The 23,938-nt window shown below is 39.5% G+C and overlaps 1 protein-coding gene across 1 annotated transcript in view; it reads right to left on the minus strand.

Moving 5' to 3' along the window:
* The window catches only part of LOC149781141 (kynurenine/alpha-aminoadipate aminotransferase, mitochondrial-like), a 292,699-nt gene that overhangs the window by 67,159 nt on the left and 201,602 nt on the right, over nt 1-23,938 (minus strand). Inside the window, exon 3 of the mRNA XM_089935252.1 lies at nt 23,267-23,346. Within this exon, the coding sequence (XP_089791378.1) occupies nt 23,267-23,342 (76 nt within the window). The 5' untranslated portion in view covers nt 23,343-23,346. The remainder of the gene's footprint in view (nt 1-23,266; nt 23,347-23,938) is intronic.

The following is a 23,938-nucleotide window of genomic DNA, read 5'->3' on the forward strand; positions in this document are numbered from 1 at the left end:
ACAAGTGGTGTGTGTCTTAGTGACTTGTTTTCTGGGATTTCGTTTACCAGCCGATTCTTTGTGGACTCTTTACGATCAGTACTTACCACCTCCATGGCCTTAAATGGTCACGAAAAACTCCTTTTGCTCAAAGCCTTGCGTTTTCATCTGGATACTTCTCGACCTCAACAGGAAAAAAAGATTCGTCAACTTTTAGCGACCCAAGACGTGTATGACGATGTGTGTGTAGCTTGTGACTTACACCCTCATTGGACAGATGTTCGTGATTGGAAAAAGGGGGGTTTTGAGGCTTGGACCCAAGAAGTGGCCCAGTATGCACAAGAGTTGTTCAAGGAAAAAAGTTACTTTTCAACCTGTGTTAGTGACGGTGCCAGAAGAACCCGTCACCGAGAACAACCACTCGCTTCAGGACAGGACTGTCATGGACATGCCTGAAAGGTCATTCCGAGAGGACACTTGTGTGACAATACCTCATGTAGAGACTGTAAGAACATTACACACTGTCCCTAGGACATCTTGGTTACCCAAAACATGTTGTACAGACACTTGTTTATATTCCATTTTGATCGCTTTGCTGTGTTTTATATTCCTGTACATCACTATTTGGGTTGTATGTATTTTTGTCTTTCGTGTTCATATTTGAAACATTCAATAAACGTGTTCTGAAAAAAGTATATAAACTCTTGTCTTGTTTGTTTTTCGTGTCACAAGTGACATTTCTCACACCATGGCTACCTCTGCTGTCTCTGCTCCCTCTTCCTCTACTGTCAAAGTCATCGACGAACACTTAGATCGTGCCAGTTGGGAGGCTTTGTATCTTCGCCATCCCTTTAACATGCTCATTGCTGGACCTAGCGGTTCAGGCAAAACCGAATTCGTCAAACGTTTGATCGAACATAAACATCATTTGATCGATCGGCCCCCTCAACGGATCGTGTGGTGTTACAAAGAGTGGCAATCGGCGTATAGCCTTTTGCGAGAAAGTCAAGGCGATTCCATCGTGTTTGTGGAAGGCATTCCTAAAGAAGACGACGGCATCGTCTCTGACTCCCGTCAAACCCATTTGGTCATTTTCGACGACATGTTAGGAGAAGACGAAGAAGAAATTAAATTGTGGTTCACGCGCAAAGGGCATCACCGTAATGCCAGTGTCGTTTACATCACCCAAAATTTGTTTCAACAAAGTAAAGCCCATCGTACCATCAGTCTCAATGCGCATTACGTGGTCTTGTTTAAAAGCCCTCGAGATAAATCGCAAGTGCAAGTCTTAGCCAAACAGTTAGGAACGCCTTGGCTGACTCAGGCGTACGACGATGCCACTCAAACGCCACACGCCTATTTACTCGTCGATTTGAAACCTACGACCCCCGAGGATTTGCGATTTCGTACCCACTTGTTTCACCACTGGTGCCAAGACGGAGGGCCTGTCCTGTACACGTCTCCGTCCTCGACTTCATTTCACTCCCCATCAAAAAATCTATAAAAACCTCAGACCCTTTTTCGTCTGTCTCACACAGTGTGAACATGACGTCCCTTCAGTCGCATCTTCCCGTCAAATTGATTCGTGCCTTGTATGGCATCAGTCGAGAAAAAGATCCACAAACACGAGCCCGTGTCTTAGAAGCTAGTCTCAAAGAAGTCTTACGATGGTTCACGGTGACGGCACGTCAATTACTCCAAGGAATCATTCAGATTCCTCATCAAACCCAACGCTTTTTCGATCGAAACAAAGTCGCTTTGGTCCAACTGGCCGATCCCCGCATCGACACTCAAACCAAAAAACAAATCATTTTGAAACCTGGAGGGAGCGGTACTCTAGGAGGGGTCATCATTCGCTCACTCTTAAGATGGGATCCTAATGCCCCCAAAGTTATCCCCAAGACAAAAGTCCAACGAAGCCCCAAGAAGAAAAAGAAAAAGACCAGGTCCCCAAGAAGAATAACTTCTCCAGTGGCAGGACCCTCCTCTTACCAGACACCACCCCGAAAAAAGAAAAGAAGCCCCCAGAAAAAGAAACAGAGAAAAAGTCCCCAGAAAAAGAAAAGTCCACAGAAGAAAACTAGTCGCAAGAGAGGCACTTCGGCCAGGACGCAACCTTACACTCGCAAACCACGACCTGCCACGGCAGTGACTGCGTCTCCGGCATCCTCACGTTCATCCACTTCTCCGTTGATGACACCCAGAACTGAAGAGTACTTGGAGACGTTGATCACACCAAGAACATCTCCGTTGATGACCCCCAAAAGAACTTCCCCAGTGGCAGGACCCTCCAATTTAGTGGCAGTGGCTGCTGCTCACAAAGTACCTTCTCCCAAAATCAAAGTCCAAGAAAGATCGGGCATGTTACAAAGTTTACTGGATTTGTCCAAGCAAGAACTGGCTCGATTTAGTCCGTTGCGTACCCCTGCACGACGTGTCATGCCTGTCCTCAAACTGATAAAACGTAAAGACAATCAGTGGCGACGCGTTCCAGTATAAAAAGAGCCTGTGACCAAGTCGGGGTATCAGTGAACTTGTAAAAAAGATGTCACCTCCAAGAAGCCACAAAAGAAAGAAACAAAGGCAGACGCGTCATCCGACAAAGCGCTTAGCCAAGCATCGACATTACCCTAAGAAAAGACACAGTCGTTCCAAGAAAAAGAGGCGTCAACAAAGGGGAGGATTCCTTGGCGATTTTGGGAAAAACATTGTCACCTTTATGACAAAGCGATAGTCCCAAAAAAAAGATAAAAGGGTGTGCGTTAAGTCATCGACGTTAGTGTCTGTTCGGTGAATGTCCCGGAACCCACAAGCAAAAATGTCACCCTCCAGAAAACCCCAAGGAAAGAAAAGGAAAGGACTGCCACCACGTTTAGCTAAACATGGGGACATGTTATCTGTCCTGTCCAAAGCTTCTTCGCCCCTACGAAAAAAACTCATTCAAACGGCCTCCAAAGAGGTCATCGATACCGTCTGCGAATGTTGTTTGAACGTTTTGAAAGGCACGATCCCTTTGTCCAAACACCAGAAACAATGCTTAGGCAAACATCGTCACGTTCTTCGCCAAATGGTTCAAAAGAAAATTCCCATTCGTCAAAAAAAGAAGATGTTGGTTCAACGTGGAGGCATTTTGCCTCTCTTGTTAGGCCCCATACTGAAAGGAGTCTTGGGAACCATGTTGGGAGGACTGATGGGAGCAAGATAAAAAGGCCTTCGAAAGTCCCAAGATCTCAGAATCGACCCCTGACAACCCATGGAAGGACGAAAACTAGCTTTAGTGCCTTACAAACGATGGATGGAATACCATCGGTGGCAAGAACAACGCACCCCGCATTTACCTCCCAATCCCAATTTGAGCGAGATGTCCCAGTTACAACACGAATTGCAATCCTTGATGGATCGCCAAGATTTGTCCGAAACAGAAAAATCGCAAAAGTACGGTCAACTCTTGCAACGAGTGCAACTCTTTCACCAGAAAGCTTTAGACGAAACAGCTCTACCCACTTTGAAAGATTTTAAGACCTTGATGAAAAGTCCAGCACCATCACCAGTACCAGTACCAGTACCGGTACCAGTGGTCAAGAAAGAAAAAGGAAAAGAAGAAGAAGAAGGGTTTCAAACTCCACCAGAAAAAGTACGCAAGTTAACAACACCACCTACCTCCAGAATTGGATGGATTAAAAAGATGATGGCCACCCCTTCTTCATCACAAGAGAAAAAGAAAGTGAAGACAGAAGTGAAACAAGAACCGATATCCCCTGCTCAGACATCCTCCTCTTCGACACCTATTGCCGGTCGCACACGCAAAGCCTTGCAATCCAAGAAAATACCCCAAGAGAAAAAGAGTAGCCTCTTCCAAGAGTGGGTGCCTTATTAACACACAAACACAAAAAAAATGGAAAAAGTCTTAGCCAGCATTTACTACGATCCCTCCCATCCTGCAGGTTACGCAGGAGTTCAAAAATTGTATCGTGCTGCCAAAACTCGACTGAAAAGTCTCCGTTTACCTCAAGTGCAACGATGGTTACAAGAACAAGCTACCTACACTTTGCACAAACCCATTCGACGCAAGTTTGCCAGAAGTCGCACCCGAGTGGAAGGCATCGATCATCAATGGCAAGCCGATTTAGCCGATGTCTCTCATTTGGCCAGCTACAATCGTGGCTACAAATATTTGTTTTGTGTCATCGACGTCTTTTCCAAATTTGCCTGGGTCGTGCCCTTGACTTCCAAATCGAGCAGCGAGTTAGTGCGAGCCCTGCAACGGGTGTTGAAACAAAGTGGTCGTCGCCCTCTTCGATGGCAAACGGACAAAGGCACCGAATTTCTGAACCAAGCTTTCCAAAAAGAATTAAAGAAACGTGACATTCATTTTTTTACCACCGAGAATCCCGAAACCAAAGCCAGCATCGTGGAACGTTTTCAACGTACTTTGAAAGAACGCATGTGGAAATATTTTACGCATCACCACACTCTGAAGTACATCGACATCTTACCGCACCTGGTGCAAGCGTACAACCAATCTTACCATCGAAGCATCGGACGTGCCCCGCAAGACGTGACTCCCGACAACGAAGTGCTGGTGTTCGAGCGCCTGTTCGGTACGTCCCCGACGAGGGCTGTCCCCAAGAAAAGTGGAGAGTTGGCCGTAGGAGATTGGGTGCGCATTGGCAAAACCAAACGCACTTTCGACAAAGGTTACTTACCTAACTGGACGACCGAACTGTTTCGCGTTACTGGACAAGTGCATGGCCGTCATCCTGCCGTCTATAAATTGGAAGACATGAACGGAGAAGTACTCAAAGGAACGTTTTATTTGCCCGAGTTACAACGTGTCACTAAAAAAGAAGACGACGTGTACGACATCGAAAGCATTCTCGAACGCAGAACCCGTAAAGTGGGCAAACGACGTGTCAAAGAAGTCAAAGTACGTTGGAAAGGATATCCACCCAGTTTCGATTCTTGGATCGACGCTTCGCAAGTCATCGACTATAAAAAGAAGAAGTGACCATCATGCCCTTTCACACATCAGACGCAGCTACGTCGACCACTCCTTCTTCCCCTAGTTCTTCTGTGCAAGATTTACAAAAACAACCCTTGTGGGTGTGGTGTGGAGAACGTGTGCCTAAAACGCAAATCGTCTTTTTCTGCCAAATCTTCGTGGTGTATTGTGTCATCGGGGCAGCCATCGCCAATTTGAGTTTGCAACAAGGAGACAAACAATTGTGGACCATTTTATTGAGTAGTTGCATCGGTTACCTGCTTCCCAATCCCTCCCTGAAATTCTCCTCGAACGGGAACGTTGTGTCCAGTGCCAGTGCCAGTCACCACTCCAACAACAACCACAACCAGAACCCCATTTTGGGCGGAGACACACCTCTGACATCCACTAATATTCCCTCGGACAGCCACAGAACTCTGGAATTATGAGTCACCAAAATCAATTTTACTTAACCTTACCCAGTGACAGTTCCATGGAGGTGTTTCCCAACAACACGTTGTGCTGTTACACGGCCAAATTACCTCAAGCCATCCCCTTAGATCACGAAGCCCATTGGGAAGTGGCTTTAGTGGAAATGATTCACCCAACCCAAGTCCACAATGTCATTCCCAATCAAAATTATTTTAAGGTAGAAGTTCATGACAAACAATTGCAAGAGTAGTTGGATAAGATTGGCACATATACCAATAAAACCTATGATGACAAAACTAAAACGTGGACCTACAACTTGTCCATTCTCCCAGGCTATTATTTCAGTGGTCATCATTTGGTCAGCGCCATAGCCTCCAAGTTTAATGGCGTGTTTCTGAAAGCTTTGGGGAATGTCCAAAAAAGTGTCACCCTGGAATACCACAAAATAGCTCGTCGCTTTCTGATGAAATTTTCTGAGGGGTCCAAAAAATTCATGTCTTTCTTATTTTGTCCTGAATTGTTTGACATATTGGGCGGTGACACGGAGATGAGGAAGATAGGAGAACAAAAAAAATCCCCCGAATTACCAGTCATTTATGACAACGACTCTTTTGCCAAGTATTTTCGTTTCCCGGTAGAACTGAACCAAGGACTGAATTTGATCTTCGTGTACTCCGATGTGGTGGAATACAACGTGGTGGGACACACCTCCGTGCCGTTACTGCGTGTCATTCCTTTCAAAGTGGATTCTGCCACAAACGCTGACGAGGAAGGTGGAAACACTTATCACGTCCACCGCGAATTTGTCCATCCTCACTATTTACCTGTCAGCAAGTCGTATTTGGACACGGTCAACATTACTATAAAAGGAGATTTGGGACAAAATATTCCATTCACCAAAGGAAAAGTCACGGTGAAACTCCATTTTCGAAAACGGTTCTCTCACGACTCGTAAGTAAGTCATGTATCCAGTGTACCAAGGGGTGGCTCGACAACGAGGACACCGTTTAGGAGACATGTTAAAATCGGCCTTTCGTTCGGTGGCCCCGGTGTTGAAACCGATGGTGACACGAGGATTGCACGCCTTGAAAGATGCGGCACTGACACAAGGCAAAGAATTTCTCCAAAATGTCATCATCGACAAACAAAACCCTAAAGAAGCCTTCATGAGGGCTGGCAAAAATGTCTTGCTGCAAACGGGCAAAGACATTTTAGGCCGACGAGAGACACCTATAAATGCCCTGCACGCTACCGAGTCAAGCATTCAGCAAGGACAAGGCAGAAAGAGACGACGAAGAAAACACCCTTTCACCAGACTTCAAGCGAGAAAGGCCAAGAAAAGAAGAACCGTTCGAGACTTAGACGTTTTCGATTATTGAAACACAAAACAAAATGATGCACCGAGAGTCTTGCGCCTGTTCCAAGACGGAACTGGATCTGTTTGCCATGCCCCCCACCATGATGACCATGCAAGAATCCCAATGGGTGGAATTTCATCCCGTCTCCTCATTGACCGATTCCGCTCCCATCGAGTTTGAAATCAAAGGACAGCCCGAAGATTACATCGATCTGAATAGCAGTTACTTGTACTTGAAAGTCCAAGTTCTAAAAAAAGATGATAAAGGAGTAGAAGACGATGATAATATAGCTCCCGTCAACAATTTTATGCATTCCTTGTTCAGCTCAGTGGATTTGTACTTGAATAACAAACTGGTCAGCAGCAGCATGGATACATACCCTTACCGTGCCTACCTGGAAAATCTCTTGACGTACGGAACAGATGCCAAGACAAGTCATCTCAATGCCTGTGTGCTGTGGGTAGATGACACACCGGACAAGTTCGACGAAATAGATCCAAGCAATTCCGGCTTTGAGGCAAGAGAAAGCAAAATCTTAGACAAGAAAAGTTTAGAACTGATGGATCGTTTGCATTTGGACATGTGGTTGCAAGAGAAATATTTGCTGAACGGAGTCAATGTCCGCTTGAGACTGAATCGCAGCAGTACCACTTTCCATTTGCAGGCTGCTGATCTTACTAAGGCTCCTAAAAGCACAATTTTAGAGGCCAAACTCTACGTACGACGCGTGGAAGTGTTACCCAAAGTAGGTAACGACATCAGTCAAACGTTGAGCAGAACAACCGCCAAGTATCCCATAAGACGTGTGGAAGTGAAAACGTTCACCATTCCCGCTGGACAGCATTCCATGATCGAAGATCATCTGTTTCAAGGACAGCTACCCAAGCGTTTAATCCTTGGTATGGTCGAGAATTCAGCCTTCAACGGAGCTATCGCTAAAAATCCTTTTAACTTTCAACACTTCAACGTGAAGAAAATCGAAGTCAGTCGCGATGGCAAGACCTTGTGTACCCGACCTTTCGAACCTGACTTTACCAACAAAAATTACTTGAGATCGTACTTGTCCCTGTACGAAGCCACCGGCCAGTTAGGAACCAACACCAGTCACGGCATTGAGTACGACGAATATGACGGAGGCTATGCTTTGTGGGCTTTCGATTTCACTCCAGACCAAGGCAGCGACGAGGGACATTTCCACCCTATAAAATCTGGCCAGATTCGTGTGGAACTTCAGTTTGCAGCAGAACTGAAACAGACAGTGAACGTCATCCTGTATGCAGAATTCGATAATACCATAGAAATCAACAGTTTGAGAGAAGTCATTCTAGATTATTAGAAAGCCATGGAGGACTGTTATCCCTCTTTACCTAGTGGAGAAACTTTGGAGATGGAATGTAAGGAGACCGTGGAAGGAGAAGAATCTCAAGACAAAGACGAAGAAGATATCATGATGAAGTCGAGATGGCCAGAACAAGAAGCCCATTTAGTCTGCTGTTTTGCCAAACACTTGGTCGACAAAATGACGGAATTGATCAAGAAAAATTGCTATGGATGTCAAAACGATCATCCCAGTCAAATTCAACACGATAAATGCCTGATGTTGAGTCAAGAAGAAAAATTGGACGAGTATCTGGACGAAGCTTGGAGTCTCATCTCGAACAAAGACGTGTTGCACCAGTGGTATAAAGACTTGCGTGAACATTCTTGTCCACCATTAACCACTCAAGAGATCCATCGTATCGAAGCTCTCCTGAATCAGAGTGAGGAAACAGAACGAATAACCGTTTATTCGTCAGACATTTTCAAGCAAAAAGTCAGGATCGAATTGACCACTTATTATTACCTGTGAAGAAGAAAACAAACACAAAACAATGGATACCTGGGAACTTTATTACCTTTTGAACCACAGTTCGTATACGGCTTCTTGGAATCCCGTCGTCTGTGCTAAAGATGAACTCCCTCATCGCAAACCTAAAGACCATCAAGCTTACGTCATCAACACGGACGAAAGTCATCTCCCAGGAACCCACTGGGTAGCCGTCTACTTTCCTCAAGAAGGCTGTGTGGAATATTTCGATTCGTACGGATTGCCCCCTTTGGAAGACGATATCATCGACTTTATGAGAAGAAATGCTCAAACCACCCGATTCAATAACGTGAAATTACAAGGCACAGATTCCTTGGTGTGTGGACAGTACTGTGTGTATTTTCTGCATCATCGCAGCCTGGGCTATTCCTTAGAACATTTAGTGACTCATTTTGATCCTCGTTCTTCTGCTAGAAACGATGTGAAAGTAGATCGATGGTTTTGTGACCATTATGCTTATCTTTTGTCTCAAGCTAGGAAACGTAGTGTCAATCAATGGCCTAATGATTTCCAACAGTGGAAATCACAATTTCATTCACAACGTTGTCAGCCTTGTTTAAAGTAGATTGTATTTGAAGAAAAGAATGTTTGTCATTTGAAAAAAATTGTTTGATGTTATCATGTTGAATTATTGTTAAAAATGTTGTTGTTTAGTGTTAAGTGATTTTTTGAATAAAAAATGTTGTGTTTTGAAAAAAAATGCCTTTGTGGTTTGTTTAGCTATAAGAATGTTGGATTGATGCTCTTTCATTTCTTACTATCCCTCTCATGAACGTTGCGGCTCGAAAACCGTGTGGGGGATGTTTTCCTTCACGTCCGCGCTTTCACTTTAAGAACCGGGTTGTTCCCAGTCTAGCCATCCATTGTCGACTCATCCTCCTAAGAAGATGTGCTCCAAACTAGCTAAGCTCAACGAAGCCTACGTGAATCTGCATAGGGTCAGACACAGTCTGATACCGAAACCAGAAGAAATAGAGAATGTGAGAATGTTAAAAATCACTGAAGACCTGATAGAAGAGCTCTTCAGAGAAGAAATGAACAGGGAGAAAGAAGAATGGACAGAGAAGTACAGACTTCAGAGACAGCAGCAACAGCAGCAACCTGAAGCTGACAGAGGCTTTGTCGATTGTCGTATCGACACCAAAGAATTCTTCTTCTCTTTCCGAAGAAGCAGACCTATCGCCAGAAAGTCTATCCTCAGAGGACATCGCATTCTTAGAAACTAAAAAAGAATGCCATAGCAAAAAAAACCAGTCCTTTTCAGGGCTACCCAATACTCTAGAAAAGAAATAACTATTAATTTGCCAATGTGTGTAAGTAGAGTAGTGTGAAAATAAACACTAACTCTTTATTAAGATATTGTGAGGGTATGTGTTTGTGTGTTTGTAAGTGATAAAGTAGGTTGGTGTGGATAGTAGATTAAAATGATGTTTGTTTTTTCTGGGCTGTTTGAGGTGTAGATTTGGGGTTAGATTGGATTGCTTTGCATATGTAAATAGTCTATTGAAGTGATTTATAAAAATTTTACAATAGTAATGGGTAGCATAAAAAGTGAGTGAGTGTTTCTTTTAGGTCCGCGCGTTGTTGTTGTTGTTTTTTGGTTCATGATCTAGGTAAGATGAATTTTATGTTATTAGGGGGATGTTTTCCTTCACGTCCGCGCTTTCAGTATAAATTGAAACTCGTTCGGCAGTCCAGCTACCCTTGTTGATTGATCAACACCAAAAATGAACACGAGACTGGAGAAACTGTTGGAACTTCATGTGCATCTGGAATATGCCAGGCGCATATTAAATGAACTGGCCGCTGAAGCCATTGTCGAGGAGGGAAGGATAAGAGAGGAGGAAAGAAGAAAAAAAGAAGAGGAGGAGAGAAGATATAAAGAAGAGGAGGAGGAGGAAAAGGAGAGAAGAAAAAATTTCAGAATCCCAGAGAGTGAAAATTGGGATTCTGAAGCGACATATCCTGCCTCTGCTCTCTCCCCCCAAAAGGTAAAAAGTAACTGGGGGATAAGATGTGTATGTGGCGCCAGGCCTGGAAGGTGCCACCATTAACCAGGTGTCCATGAAGTTCCAAACAAAACAGCCCTTTTCAGGGCTAACCAATACTCTAGAAAAGAAATAACTATTAATTTGCCAATGTGTGTAGGTAGAGTAGTGTGAATATAAACACTAACTCTTTATTAATAGTGGAAGTGTGTGTTTGTGTTTGTAAATGGTGAAGTAAGTTTGTGTGAATAGTAGATTATGGGTTTCTTAGCGTATGTGAAGAGTATAGTTAGGGTTATATTATATGAAAAAAGTAGGGGATGTTTTCCTTCACGTCCGCGCGTTGTTGGGTCATGATCTAGGTAAGATCCATTTTATGTTTTAGGGGGATGTTTTCCTTCACGTTCGCGCTTTTCGTATAAGAACCCACAGTGTTGGTCGTTCAAACCATTCTGCAAAGAATAAAAAGAAGATGGCGTCAAACCAAATGGACAAATTACAAACCTTGCAAGACGTTTTAGACAACTTAGGAATAATGGAACAGATGCTAATAAGACTCGTTGAAGACCATTATTCCTATAGTCCCCATCGTGTAAAGATGGAAATTAACAATTTAAGGAAAGCAAAGGACAAGATTAGTGGTGTCATGAAAGAGATCAAGGAGGAGAAGGAGGATGAAGAGGAAAAGATAAGAATAAGAAGATGGAACGAAAAAATTGAAAAAGAAGAAGAAAATGAGAAGAGGAAGAAAGAAGAGGAGGAAGAGAAGAAGAAAGAAGAGGAGGAGAAGAAAAAAAAGAAAGAGAAGAAGAATGTAGGAGATAAAATAAGAACTTGGTGGAGGAAAAGAAGAAATTAGAAGAAGAAGAAAACCCAAAGGCCCTTTTCAGGGCCAGCCATATTTCTCGAAAAGAGATAGCCTTTCCATTGCCTACCCCTTTTTTAAAAAAATTTAAAGAAAAAAAATCCCATGTTAAATTCCCCTTGTCCGTAGAGTGACCCACGATTTATTCCCATGTTAAATTCCCCTTGTCCGTAGAGTGACCCACGATTTATTCCCATGTTAAATCCCCTTGTCCGTACAGTGCCCCACGATTTTTCTCCATGTTAAATTTCCATTGTCCGTAGAGTGCCCCAAGGGTGTTTTTAATGCTAATTCCCATTGTCCGTAGGGTGCCCCCATTCACTACTAACCCTTGATCAAAATTACCTAAAACTGAAATTACACTGAAATTCTAATAACAAACAACACCTACACGATGGAGGAAGACAAAGCACATACAATCTTTTAACTCTCGGTACTAGAGGTTCCCTTCTATGATGCAAGTCTAAGAGGGACCATGCCAATAAACAATTGGGTGACACTGATGGTGACCCCGACGCATTAGCCCTTAACTGATTCCGCTTGCCTCCCAATTACATCGTCATACAAAATGTCAAGCCTATTGTAATATGCCAGATGTTTCCACTGTTCATATGTAGTGTTCATATGTAGTGGTCAACCATCTTGTAATTACCTCGACCTAGCATGGTCAGTGAATTAAACTCTGCGGACGGAGGTCACCTCCTATCCAACCAATGACATTATGTGAGCATAACGGTACATTTTTACTCCCAGTCAAAAACAGGGATTGCAGGTATAAATTCCAACCAAACGGTGTGCACTTGTCAAACAAAGGTTAATGATATTTGTACAAATCTTTTATGCAGGAAAATTCGCACAAATTAGATTAGGTGTCTCATACTATTACACTGGTACTACATTCATTAGTTTGTCATTTTATTGGTCAACAATCTTCACATGTTTATTCCATTTGCTAAACTGTTTAACTTTATGTTTAATTTGTGCGAACTTTGATGTGGAGTTTTCGTTATGATGCATAGCACTTACAGGCAACAATCTTTCATCCTGTGACTCCATGCACTTTCTAGGCTCTGTTTGTGGAGATTGGCCTGCAATTTACTCGTGACATGTAATTGCTAGTTTTCACGTGAGTATTCCTACTTGATTAGAGCAGTGATCAATTCAAGTGCATATGAACTGGCTAACCAGTTCTTGAGTTTGTCAAATAACACATTATCAATACTAGAATGACTAGTTTTCATATGGATCTTCATCCAGACACAACAGCCACCAACCCTGCAAGTGTAAAGCATACGATTCAGAATGTGCACTAACTTGACTTATCCATGCTCGTTCCTAATAGGAACTAGATGAAAATTGATCTTAACCAGGCTTCCCCTGAAAGTAACTTCCTCCCTAGTCAGAACAAATCACCTATTTCCCTCATTGACTGGAATATGTATGTAGCAATTCTTTCGGAAGGAACACTAGTCGTAAATGCAGGCTTGTCACAACACATGGAAACGGCTCTGACCTTATTAAACAAAGAAGCCAAATGATGACAGAGATGAGCGATTCTGTCAACTAGTCAGTTGCTCAGAAGTTGAAAGGGACACAACACACTTAACGGCTGTGCGTGTAATCTGGTTTTGTTTTCATGAGAAATTGTACAATCTCAATATCAGCTTTTCCCAGAGTTAAATTTCTTAAGGGCGTATGCCTGCCCTATCACAAATGTAAAAACTGTACAACAGATCTCTTGATTCCATTATAATCGTTTTAACTATCTCTTTAACCACCATTTCAAATGACGCAAACACAAAACACAGCTTTTTAAAGTCAACCTCGTCACTCCCGTAAGTTGGAATAAGCAAGCAAGTATATGCTTCTTACTGAGATCCTAAAACAAACGGGCTCGGAAGCACTCTACCTGGTCCCCCAAAGACAGCATGAGTAAAACTTTGCTACCCCCCTTGCACCACATGATCTTTAATCTTAGCAAAACGGGTTTGACACCCCTTAACACTTTATCACGTCTAGGACATGGTCAACTTCCGTCTGTAAGGGTATGGCATCAGCTGAGTAACTACAGGATAATGTAGCTGTCAAAATTCAGAACTGACACTTGGTAAATTTGATGGTCCGGTCCAGTACCTGCTTATTCCACATTTGCAGATCTCTCCGTCAGGCTTGACTAAGACTAAAAGATTCCTGGCACTTACCATCTGATTCACCACTTATCATGTCGTCACGGGTACTCTCTCAATGATCATATTCAGCCGGCAAAGTTGTCGGTTCAGTATGTTCGGTTGAAAATGTTATTTCTTCCATTAAGCAGCTAAATAACAGGTGTTGTATGAATAACGTTGATATAGCTAGCGTTTTTCTAATTAATACGAATTACGCATTCCCAATAACCTTTGCTTGATTTTCAAAGGAACAGCAACAACTATTCTAACAAATGTTTACCTATGGGCTGCACCTCCAGCTGTAACAGTTTTGAAACTTTTTAAAGGGCATTGCACTGTATAGCAACAATACACTTAGGTGATTGTCTCATATTCTGTAATACTATCGATGGATGTTTGAGGGAACCCTATGACCTCTTACGGCACTGTAAAGATATTAACATTCATATGGCAAATGATAAAACCGTTCTACCTGCCCTAAGATGACCATTTTAGGTTATGAATCGGATGCAGAAATAATGGCAATTTAGTTGTAGTGTGCACGCATTACCCACATTCCAAAGGTTCCATGTTTAACCTAGGTGCCATACCACATCATGTGCAATGCTAGTGCCCTTTCTATGCTATGCACTGAGACAATATTTACAACTGCGAGGATGTAATTTGGGACCACTATTCCTTACCTCTGGGGGTTGTCCATAACTAGGCAGGACTTCAACCAAACCGTGCACACATCGCTCCTGCCATGTGGTTTTAATCCTCAGTTATTCAAAACTCATTTATTTTAGAATTGGGGCAGCAACAGAGGGTACTAAGCAGGGTCTGTAGGACAGTCTGATCTGGTCGGTGGAAGTCTGATGCCTTTAAGAAATATATCCGCCTGAACGGTATAATTTCCAGGTTATAATTCAGAACTGACTTCGTTCTTTTGGTACATCAACATATCACTTCTTATTATATGCTAATTTATGTCTCTGTTAACTTTACATTGTCAGAATCGTGCAGTATTTTACGATACTGAACACCTGGATATTCCATGCATGTAAATGATACGTGTGACTAAAATAGTATAGTGTATTAGGAACTACTTTGTAAACAAACCATGTACACTCGTGTAGTAGACGCTTTAGGTTTTGGTTGATTAAAATTGTTTGTGAATGAACTAAACAAGATGTATCGTCCATTTGAAAGTATAGGGGATACTGAACGATGTGGACAAGTTCACTGAGTCAGAAGCAAATTTTTCAAACAATCGCACGAATTAAAGTGATGTTCGCAATGTCATTAACAACAGTGAGAGATGGGATATTTGAAAATGCCGTACTGATTACTAAAACAGTTATTTAGGGGAAATATTCGTATCTTTTCGCAAATAGAATTTTTCAGGCTATGCCCAGTGCTCTCTAGAGTCTATGAAAGTATAGCATAGAAAGGTATATTAAGGCCAAGAGCAATCACATATCTATCAGAGATGTACCATTTTACAAGTCTGTCAAAATACTAGGTTAGAAAAAAGATGCAATATGAAGATTTTGGTAGGAAACTAAGAGCCAGTAAGCCAAGACGACATAAAAGCATTATTTCCGCTGGCTAAATGGGCTGTCACACAACAAAACCTGATACACACAGAAACTGTGCTGGAATTCCGACTACATTTCCAACTGAAATCTGCACTGAATTAACCCAATAATTCAGTCCATCATAATTATACAAGCAGAGTTAAGATGGTTCAAAGAAAAACAAAATCCATCCATTCCAGACTAAATGGAAAAGTTATCGCCCTGTGTATAGTTATGTATATTTGATTTAATTATATCTGATCTGATATATATTTATTTCAATTTAATTGTTTGTTTGACAGTTTTAATATTTTTAAATTTTCATTACATGCTATTGCAATGTAAATGTATTCACTAGAGATGATATCTTTTTCAGAAAATATATTGACCTCGACTGTTCGTTTTGTAAACACCAGATGTTGATCTATATCCTGACCTTGATTCAAAATTAGTAGCAACCACGTAAATAAGTTCTATTTTTATTTTAAAATGAGTGGTTGTTGTCGAGGTCATGATGGGACGACATGTTTAAGATGTAAATAATTTTTTTTTTATTTCTTAGAGAAAATGATTGGTTTTCGTAAGGGCCACACTGGCTGTACATGATCTTTACCATGTACATAGCTTCGACGAGGTTCTAGAACATGATCACGTGACCCCATTTTTGCTTTTTAGAGTATGGTATAACCTTTGCTTTGGAGAGACATTCTCGGTAATAGTTGGGCTTTTCTTTACACTGGAAGGTGTATTTTGCGCTGTTTGGAGTTATTTCAAATTACTTGGCTTCAAAAGGATGAATTCTTTTTCTCCTGGAAAATACGTTTGCTCATATGAAATTCCTGAGCAAAAACAGCTGTTATAAAAATGTATGTGTATTTCCAAAACCGGAGTGATAATTCTCGTTTCTACAAGGAACTGTAGACTTAAATACTACAGATTACAGCATACGTCATGGTCTTCCATCTTGGATTCTTCGTCGGGACTCGAACTTGAAATCATTTAACATTTTGTTATCAGGACTTCTAAAATTTTATTTTTGGATTAGATTCTATAAAACCGCAAGTTCGTATTTTTGTATTTGTACAGACTTTTTCCAGGGAAATACATTATTGCATTTTTCAAAGCTTGATGTTTTCACTCTTTCATGTGTAACTGTTGATTAGAGGCTAAACACATAACATAAGAATTGGGGAGCTCGTCCTAAGGATAATTTTTTTAAAATTTTGGATAGAATATTTCAGAAGATACTGGTTTTTGGAATTTAAATTCCCCAAGGTTTTAAAAATTTTAGTGAAATCGGCAAGTTGTTGCTAAAATATGAGAAGTAGAGATTTTTTTCGATTTTACCTAGTAGTGGTTGGAAATTTTGAAAATGGAAGTACAACTAAACATTATAATTAGAGATAAGATATGTGCAGTTTCAGATAGAAAAGATACAAATGGAAAGAGAGATGGAAGTAAGACGAATGCAGTTTGAGAAAGATGAAAAACAAATGCTGTTTCAGAAAGAGATGGAAGTAAGACGCGTGGAGTTGCAAAACGACAGTGAGGAGAGAGAAAGACAAATGCAGTTACAAAAGTAAGAAAGAGAGAGAGAGAGATGCAAACAGAGAAGGATGAAAGGGAATTTTAAATTCGGTTAAAAGAATTGGAGCTAGCAAAGGAAAAACACTCCCCTACTTTTAAGTTAGTACCTCCATTTCTGGAAGAAGAATTAGACAGATAGTTTCTTCGTTTGAAAGAAATGCAGAGAGTTTTAAGTGGCCAAGATAGTACTGTACTATATTATTGCAATGTGTACTCACTGGTAAAGCTAGTTTTATTTCCAATTCATTGTCTCTAGAGCAGAGCGCTGACTATGATGTATTTAAGGACTATATCTTGATGGGTTATGGGCTAGTCCCTGATGCTTATCGGCAAACATTCAGAAACTATAAAAAAAGAAGCTGACCAGACCTATGTTGAACTTACGTGTGGAAAAGCACGACAATTTGATAGGTGGTGCTCTTCTAGAAAGGTTTATAATGATTACGGAAGTCTCAGACAACTCGTAGTGGTTGAAGAGTTTGCGAGATGTGTCCATAGTGACATTAGAGGTTACGAGATGTGTCCATAGTGACATTAGAGGTTATCTAGACGAGCATAAGATTGATACCTTTGAAAATTCTGCTCGTGTCGCTGAAAATTGTTTTAACTCATAACGTTCCTTTTGTAAATAAGACTTCTACTCCACAAGCTTCTGGCAGAACAGTATTGCCTCTTCCTACGTGTAACTATTGCAAGGAGGACACGTTTTTTCGGTTTACTATAAATTGTAAATAGGCATCAGATTCAAGACAGGCCTATTCCAAATGTTGTAATTTCTATGAGGTCAAAGTCACTGTCATGTATTGAAAGCAATACATTTGTTGGGTCTAATAAACCCCAGTCTGATTTTATTATGGAGAATTATGAACCATTCATATCGAAGGGTTCTATATCACTCTTAGGTGATTCGGCCAATCCTATCCCTATTAGAATTTAAAGGGACACATGATCTTCTCAGAGTCTTTTATTGTCAGGTACTTTGCCTTTTTCTGAGAAGTCTTCTTCTAATGAGAGGCTTCTTATTCACGGATTATAGTGCAGCTTTGTTATTGTTCCTTTCCATTGTGTAACTTTGTCATCAGACAGAGTCTCAGGACCGTGACAGAGGACATTCATTTATTACTATGCAACGACCTAGCTTAAGAGAAGGTTGTGGTTAATCCACTTGTATCTGACAAACCTTGCTTGGATCAGAAACTCGATCAAATTGAAAAATAATTCACTGACTTATTTCCACCTTGTGCAGTTACTATAGCAATGGTAAAGAAAGCTCTTGAGAATGATGTTGATAAGGAAAGTATTCCTTCAGCTGACACATATATTGGTCAGGCCTCTGACGAGGTCACTTTCACTCCTCGTTTGGATCAATCAGAAGGTATTGATCACTGCGATCCTCTTTTAACGACTCATTCTCTTTATTCTACTAATGGTGATAAACAACAATCACTTGTCGTCGCACAGGCAAAAATATCATGAGATCTCCTGTTTGTTTCAAAGGGTCATTAGTGAAGCTACGGAAGCTACGAAAGTTCCTGTCTGTAATTTCATTCAAAATGGAATTCTTATGAGAAAAAGGAGACCTCACGAAGTACCCGCTGATGACGAATGGTCAGTGAACTATCCAATGGTAGTCCCAAAAGCTTACAGACAGGAAATATTTATGGATCAATACAACTTATCACAAGATCTTAACTCACTTCTATTGGCCAAATATCAAAAGTGATTTTTGTAAATACTGTAGACATTATTATACCTGTCAAATGGTACTAAAACCCAATTAGAAAATACATAAGGCTAAAAGCTATTCCTGCCTTATACTAGAATTATGGTAGATTATTTTGGTCCCTTACCATGTCAGGTAACTAATACCTGTTGACCCTTATGTACGCGTCAACAAGGTCTCCAGACGCAATTCCTTTGAGCAATATAAAAAAATTTATAAAGTTTTTTCTTATTCTCTATTTGACCTTCCCAAATCTGTCCAATCGGGTCAAGGGTCAAACTTTAGGTGTTGAACTTTCCAGCCTATTATGCATGAGTTTGGCTTTCATCAATTCAAGCCAAAATTGAAGTTTTGGCTTGACAGAACTAAAAGGAGAGAACTTTTGAGTTGTGTAATGATGTAGTTTTGTCTCTCTTGCTCGTTCATCAAATTTTCTTCAGACTAGATATTACGGCCCTTACAAAGTTAAGAAGAAAATGAATGAACTAAATTGTAATAATAGTGCTCTAGGGTCTAAACAAATTATAGGAGTAACAGTATTTTGAAAGAGATATCCAGGTTAAACATGGAATTAATACAGTTGCACCTGTCCCACTCTGTCAAGATTTACGTGAAGAAATATCATCGCATTCTACTGATAATGGAGTGACAGATCTTCGTATTTGAGACATTATGAAAGATCTGGACCAGAAACTTAAAATTTGAAAGAACAAGAAAGAAATGAACTTAAACAATTATTATTTAAGCACTTATTTCCAGATGTTCCTACATGAACCAGCACACTTTTCCATAAACCTAACACCCGTACATGATGAGTCCTCTCAAGCAGGATTACTTGAAACCACAAATTCAATATTTGCTGAAGAATGATTTTATAGAGCCGAGTAAAAGTGACTGGAGATCACCATGCATACTTGTTCCAAGACCAGATAAAACTTTCCGTATGTATACTGCTTATAAGAAGGTGAATAGTGTTTCAAAAACAGATTCATTCCCATTACCAAAAATCGATGACTGTATTGATAAGATCGGGAATGCCAAGTATGTCACCAAATTTGACCAAATGAAAGAATTTTAGCAAATTCCACTAACGGAAAGAGCAAAGGAAATTTCGGCATTCGTAACTCCAGATGGACTTTACCAATATAAAGTAATACTGTTTGGGATGCCAAGTACTTTTCAACGTCTCATTAAGATGATTTCCTCGTGTCTAGAAAATTATGATGCTTACATCGATGATGTCATAATTTACAACGACACCTGGAAAGAACATTTGGCAACAATTCGGAAATTCTTTGACAGACTCACATATGCATGCTTGACAATTACTTTAGCTGGCGTAGGAAACATCGTGGGACACGGACAAGTTAAACCTATAGGTGTTAAGGTCAAGGCTACCTAAGAATTCTCCGTGCCTGTTAATAAAAAGCAATTGATGCGATATTTATATATGACCGGATGCTATAGAAAATTTTGTTTCAATATTTCTATAATTGCTGAACCCTTGACAAATTTATTGAGTAACAAAAACAAGTTCCTTTTGACTGACAAATGTTAGGAGTCTTTTGACAAGTTTAAAGCCATGCTTAATAGCGCAACAGTTCTTACAGCTCCAAATTTCAGCCAATCTTTTAAACTATCTGTTGATTCAAGTGATGTTGGGGTTGGATCAGTTTTGATTCAACAAGCTGAAAATGGTACTGATCATCCAATTTTGCTATTTTTCTAAGAAATTAAATAAGCACCAAAGAAATTATTCAGCAATAGAGAATGAATGTTCGGCTTTTTTATTGACATTACAACAATTTTTAGTTTACATAAGTTCAGGTCCTTCTTCGATTATTGTGTTTAGTGACCATAACTCCATTGCTTTCATCGACAAGATGAAAAGTAAAAGTCAAAGACTATTAAGATTGAGTTTGTTGTTACAGGAATATAATCTTGACACCAGGTACATCAAGGGAAAAGATAATTTAATTGCGTACGCACTTCCCGGTGTATAACAAGGTATTATTTCATGTACACTGTGTGTAATTTATAGGAGTTCTTTTTGATCTCATGTATCGTTAGTCTGTGGTAAAAAGAAAGCTTTCTCGTATAACTCTTTCGTTTCTTTATGGTGGTAAGTGTAATGCATATTTGATTATATTTTATCTGGTATTATATATATATATATATATATATATATATATATATATATATATATATATATATATATATATATATATATATGTCAATTTAATTTTTGTTTGTTAGTTTTAATTTTATTCAATTTTGATAACTCAGCAGCATCTGAAAATTTTTGAAACGCACCTTCATTGCTGTTGCATTGTTCAACGCTAGTACTTTAGTGTTTTTATTCTTCTATTTTCTTTAATTTCTATTTTACTTTGCTTTGTTTTATTGATGCAGGTCACTGTCATTTTGGACTCAGCAGTACGAACCCTCTCTTTGTAGTTGTGGTCTGAGCCTAACATTTCAAGCACCTGAGCTTCATTAAACTGGTAAAGTATTGTTTAAAGAATGTATGCATAAGTATACATAGAAAAGCTATGTCATTATAGCAGTAACTGTACTATGCCTTTTTGTATGTCTTTTGAATTCCGTGTTATATCTGCACGCAATTTTAATTGGAAGTCACTAAAAGTGACCTGCAGCAACAATCATAGAGTGTGTTATTCTGATTGCCTGAATTTGCACTATATGGACCCTCAACTTGCCGTTTCATTCTTAATTTAAATACCTGTCTCCTCAATCTTTCAGTCCTTTCTGCTATAAACAGACACTCACTCTACAGAATCATGTTCTTTCCATGCCACGATAGATAGTGGATAATTAAAGGGAAAAATGCAGCAAAACAGCAACTCTGAGAAAAGATAAACGATTAAATGGAGAAATAACTGGATGTCGTCAAACTATAATATATTGTGACAATACCTGTTGAATTGGGTCATCCGCTAGATCATACTATTTAAAGTACAAAGATAAGACTCACATACAGTAAGTAATAAGGTACACATATAGTAAGCCTTGGGTGTACAAATATGAAACATCAATAACTTAAAACTATACTTTAGGTGTACAAATATGAAATATCAGTAACTTAAAACTATACTTTAGGTGCACAAATATGAAATATCAATAACTTACAACTATACTTTAGGGGTACAAATATGAAATATCAGTAACTTAAAACTATACTTTAGATGTACAAATATGAAATATCAGTAACTTAAAACTATACTTTGGGTGTACAAATATAAAACATCAATAACTTAAAAATATGCTTTGGGTGTACAAATATGAAATATCAATAACTTAAAACTATACTTTAGGTGTACAAATTTGAAATATCAATAACTTAAAGATGGCAATGAAACTCACAAGAACAGGAATTACAATTAGACCTCGCTCTGTAAGACATTTCAAACTACAATGATTAAGTTCAGGATCAAAGTAATTTAAAATAGACTGTTAAAGGAACTATAAACAACATCTTAACATGTTCAAGGTTTAAATAAAGCTATTCCAAGCGTGAAAGGAAAGTTAATTAAACTTGAGCATGCCAAGTGTTAGGGAGAAATAAGGATACACTGAAAATTAATGAAAATTGAACGAAGGCGGTAAATATAGGATTCAGATATAAAACATACACCAAAATATGCTAAAATATACTTGATATAATAAGTAAAGAATATTAGAAAGAAAGCAATTATAGATACATCATGTTACTTTTAATTTGATTTTCAAGAATTTCAAGTGCAAATGTTTTAGGATTTTTCAGCTTCATCCTCTAGGAATTATGACTCCTAATCTAACTTGTCCTTATGTTTTGCCTCACGTTTGATCTCTCTCTCTCTCTCTCTCTCTCTCTCTCTCTCTCTCTCTCACGCCGCTCCAGTGGCCTAGTAGTTAGAGCGTCCGCATCAGCAGCGGGAGTTCGTGGGTTCGAACCTTGGCCGAGTCATGCCAAAGACTTACAAAATGGTACTAACAGCTGCTAGGTATTACCGCTAATCGCACACAGGACCTAGATAATGTACCTATTACCTTTATCTTCAACCGAGTGATTCCGAATTTATACGCTCGTTCCCATAGCCGACCGGAACACTCACATGTAAATATTGTCAATAACCTCTCATTCGAACGTACGTTATTATGCTAAAAAAATATACAGATGCCGAATCTATTTGTATTGAAGATTACCTTGATTTACATTAGACTGTCCGCAAAATTCAATACACTTTGCTTTGGTTAAAGGAAACACGCTCACCAAATTTTTTAAATCAGCGAAATATAACAATGCTAGTAATTAAGCATAAAAATTTTTTAAAATACATGAAAAGAAAATCTCCTAGACAAATTAAATTGACCTTTTTAGTATTCGAATTCAGGCACGGCAACATATGTATATATACACAGACTCGCTCGCGCGCGGACACGCCCGATACACTTTATTGAATCCGTCTGCTAGAATCGAAGCCATTTTTCGGAAGCGATGCAAAGATGAGATATATTTCGATACATCTTACCATGAACCTTCCTAAAACTACAAGTTCCCTTCTTGAAAAGAGGGAAAAACACAACATGTTTATTTAAAATCGATTCAACTGACATTTAACATCAGCTTGATAATTTGCCAAATTATCTTTTTTTTCCCAAGACACGGGTTTTCTCCAAATTCTGAAATTTAGTACCAATATTGACCGCCTATCATTACAACCTGACACAGCAAAAACATCTATCATTATGTACTCACATAATTCTCGTAGTGGACTTGGTTTTCTGGCCATGGCGGTCTTTGAAAAAAATGCTGAATAGTTGATAGCGGCCATTTTTCTAAAATATATAAAAGAGATTGCTTGTATTCTATGCTACAACGGAAGTCAAGGCCTGTTTCTTTTTTTGGGGTGGGGGGGTGGGGAAGGGTAGGTGGTCAAATTTTCTTCAAAGAGTTAGAGCATAATTTATAAGAGAAAAAAGAAAAATCACGTAAGTAAGAATCGTAAAGTGAAGAAAAAAAATGTTACCAAAGAGATCTCAGTAGTGTAAAACTTAGTACCTAGCAAGAGATAACTCATCTGGCTAATGCCCGTTTAATAGTCTACTTCAGAAGTGATTTATAACACATTCTCGGTTAGCAATACGATTTCTGTAAATATGCCTTAAAATTCTTTCAATTTCTTGCATAAGGTTTGTCTTATTATAGCGCGGCAACTAAATGTGGGGGCAATTTAACATTATTAAATTAAACCAAAGTCATTCCTATCGGGGTGATTTCTGGTGGATTTTGAGAAGAAAAGTAGTGCTTACAATGAAAGTTATAAATTTAAACAAAGCAGCTATGAGTTATAAGTTATAAATTTAAACAAAGCTGCTACACTATATATATATATATACACACACACACACACACACACACACACACACA

Source organism: Sinohyriopsis cumingii, chromosome 15 (genome assembly GCF_028554795.1).
Source record: "Sinohyriopsis cumingii isolate HCF-2022 chromosome 15, ASM2855479v2, whole genome shotgun sequence".
Lineage (NCBI taxonomy): Eukaryota > Metazoa > Mollusca > Bivalvia > Unionida > Unionidae > Sinohyriopsis > Sinohyriopsis cumingii.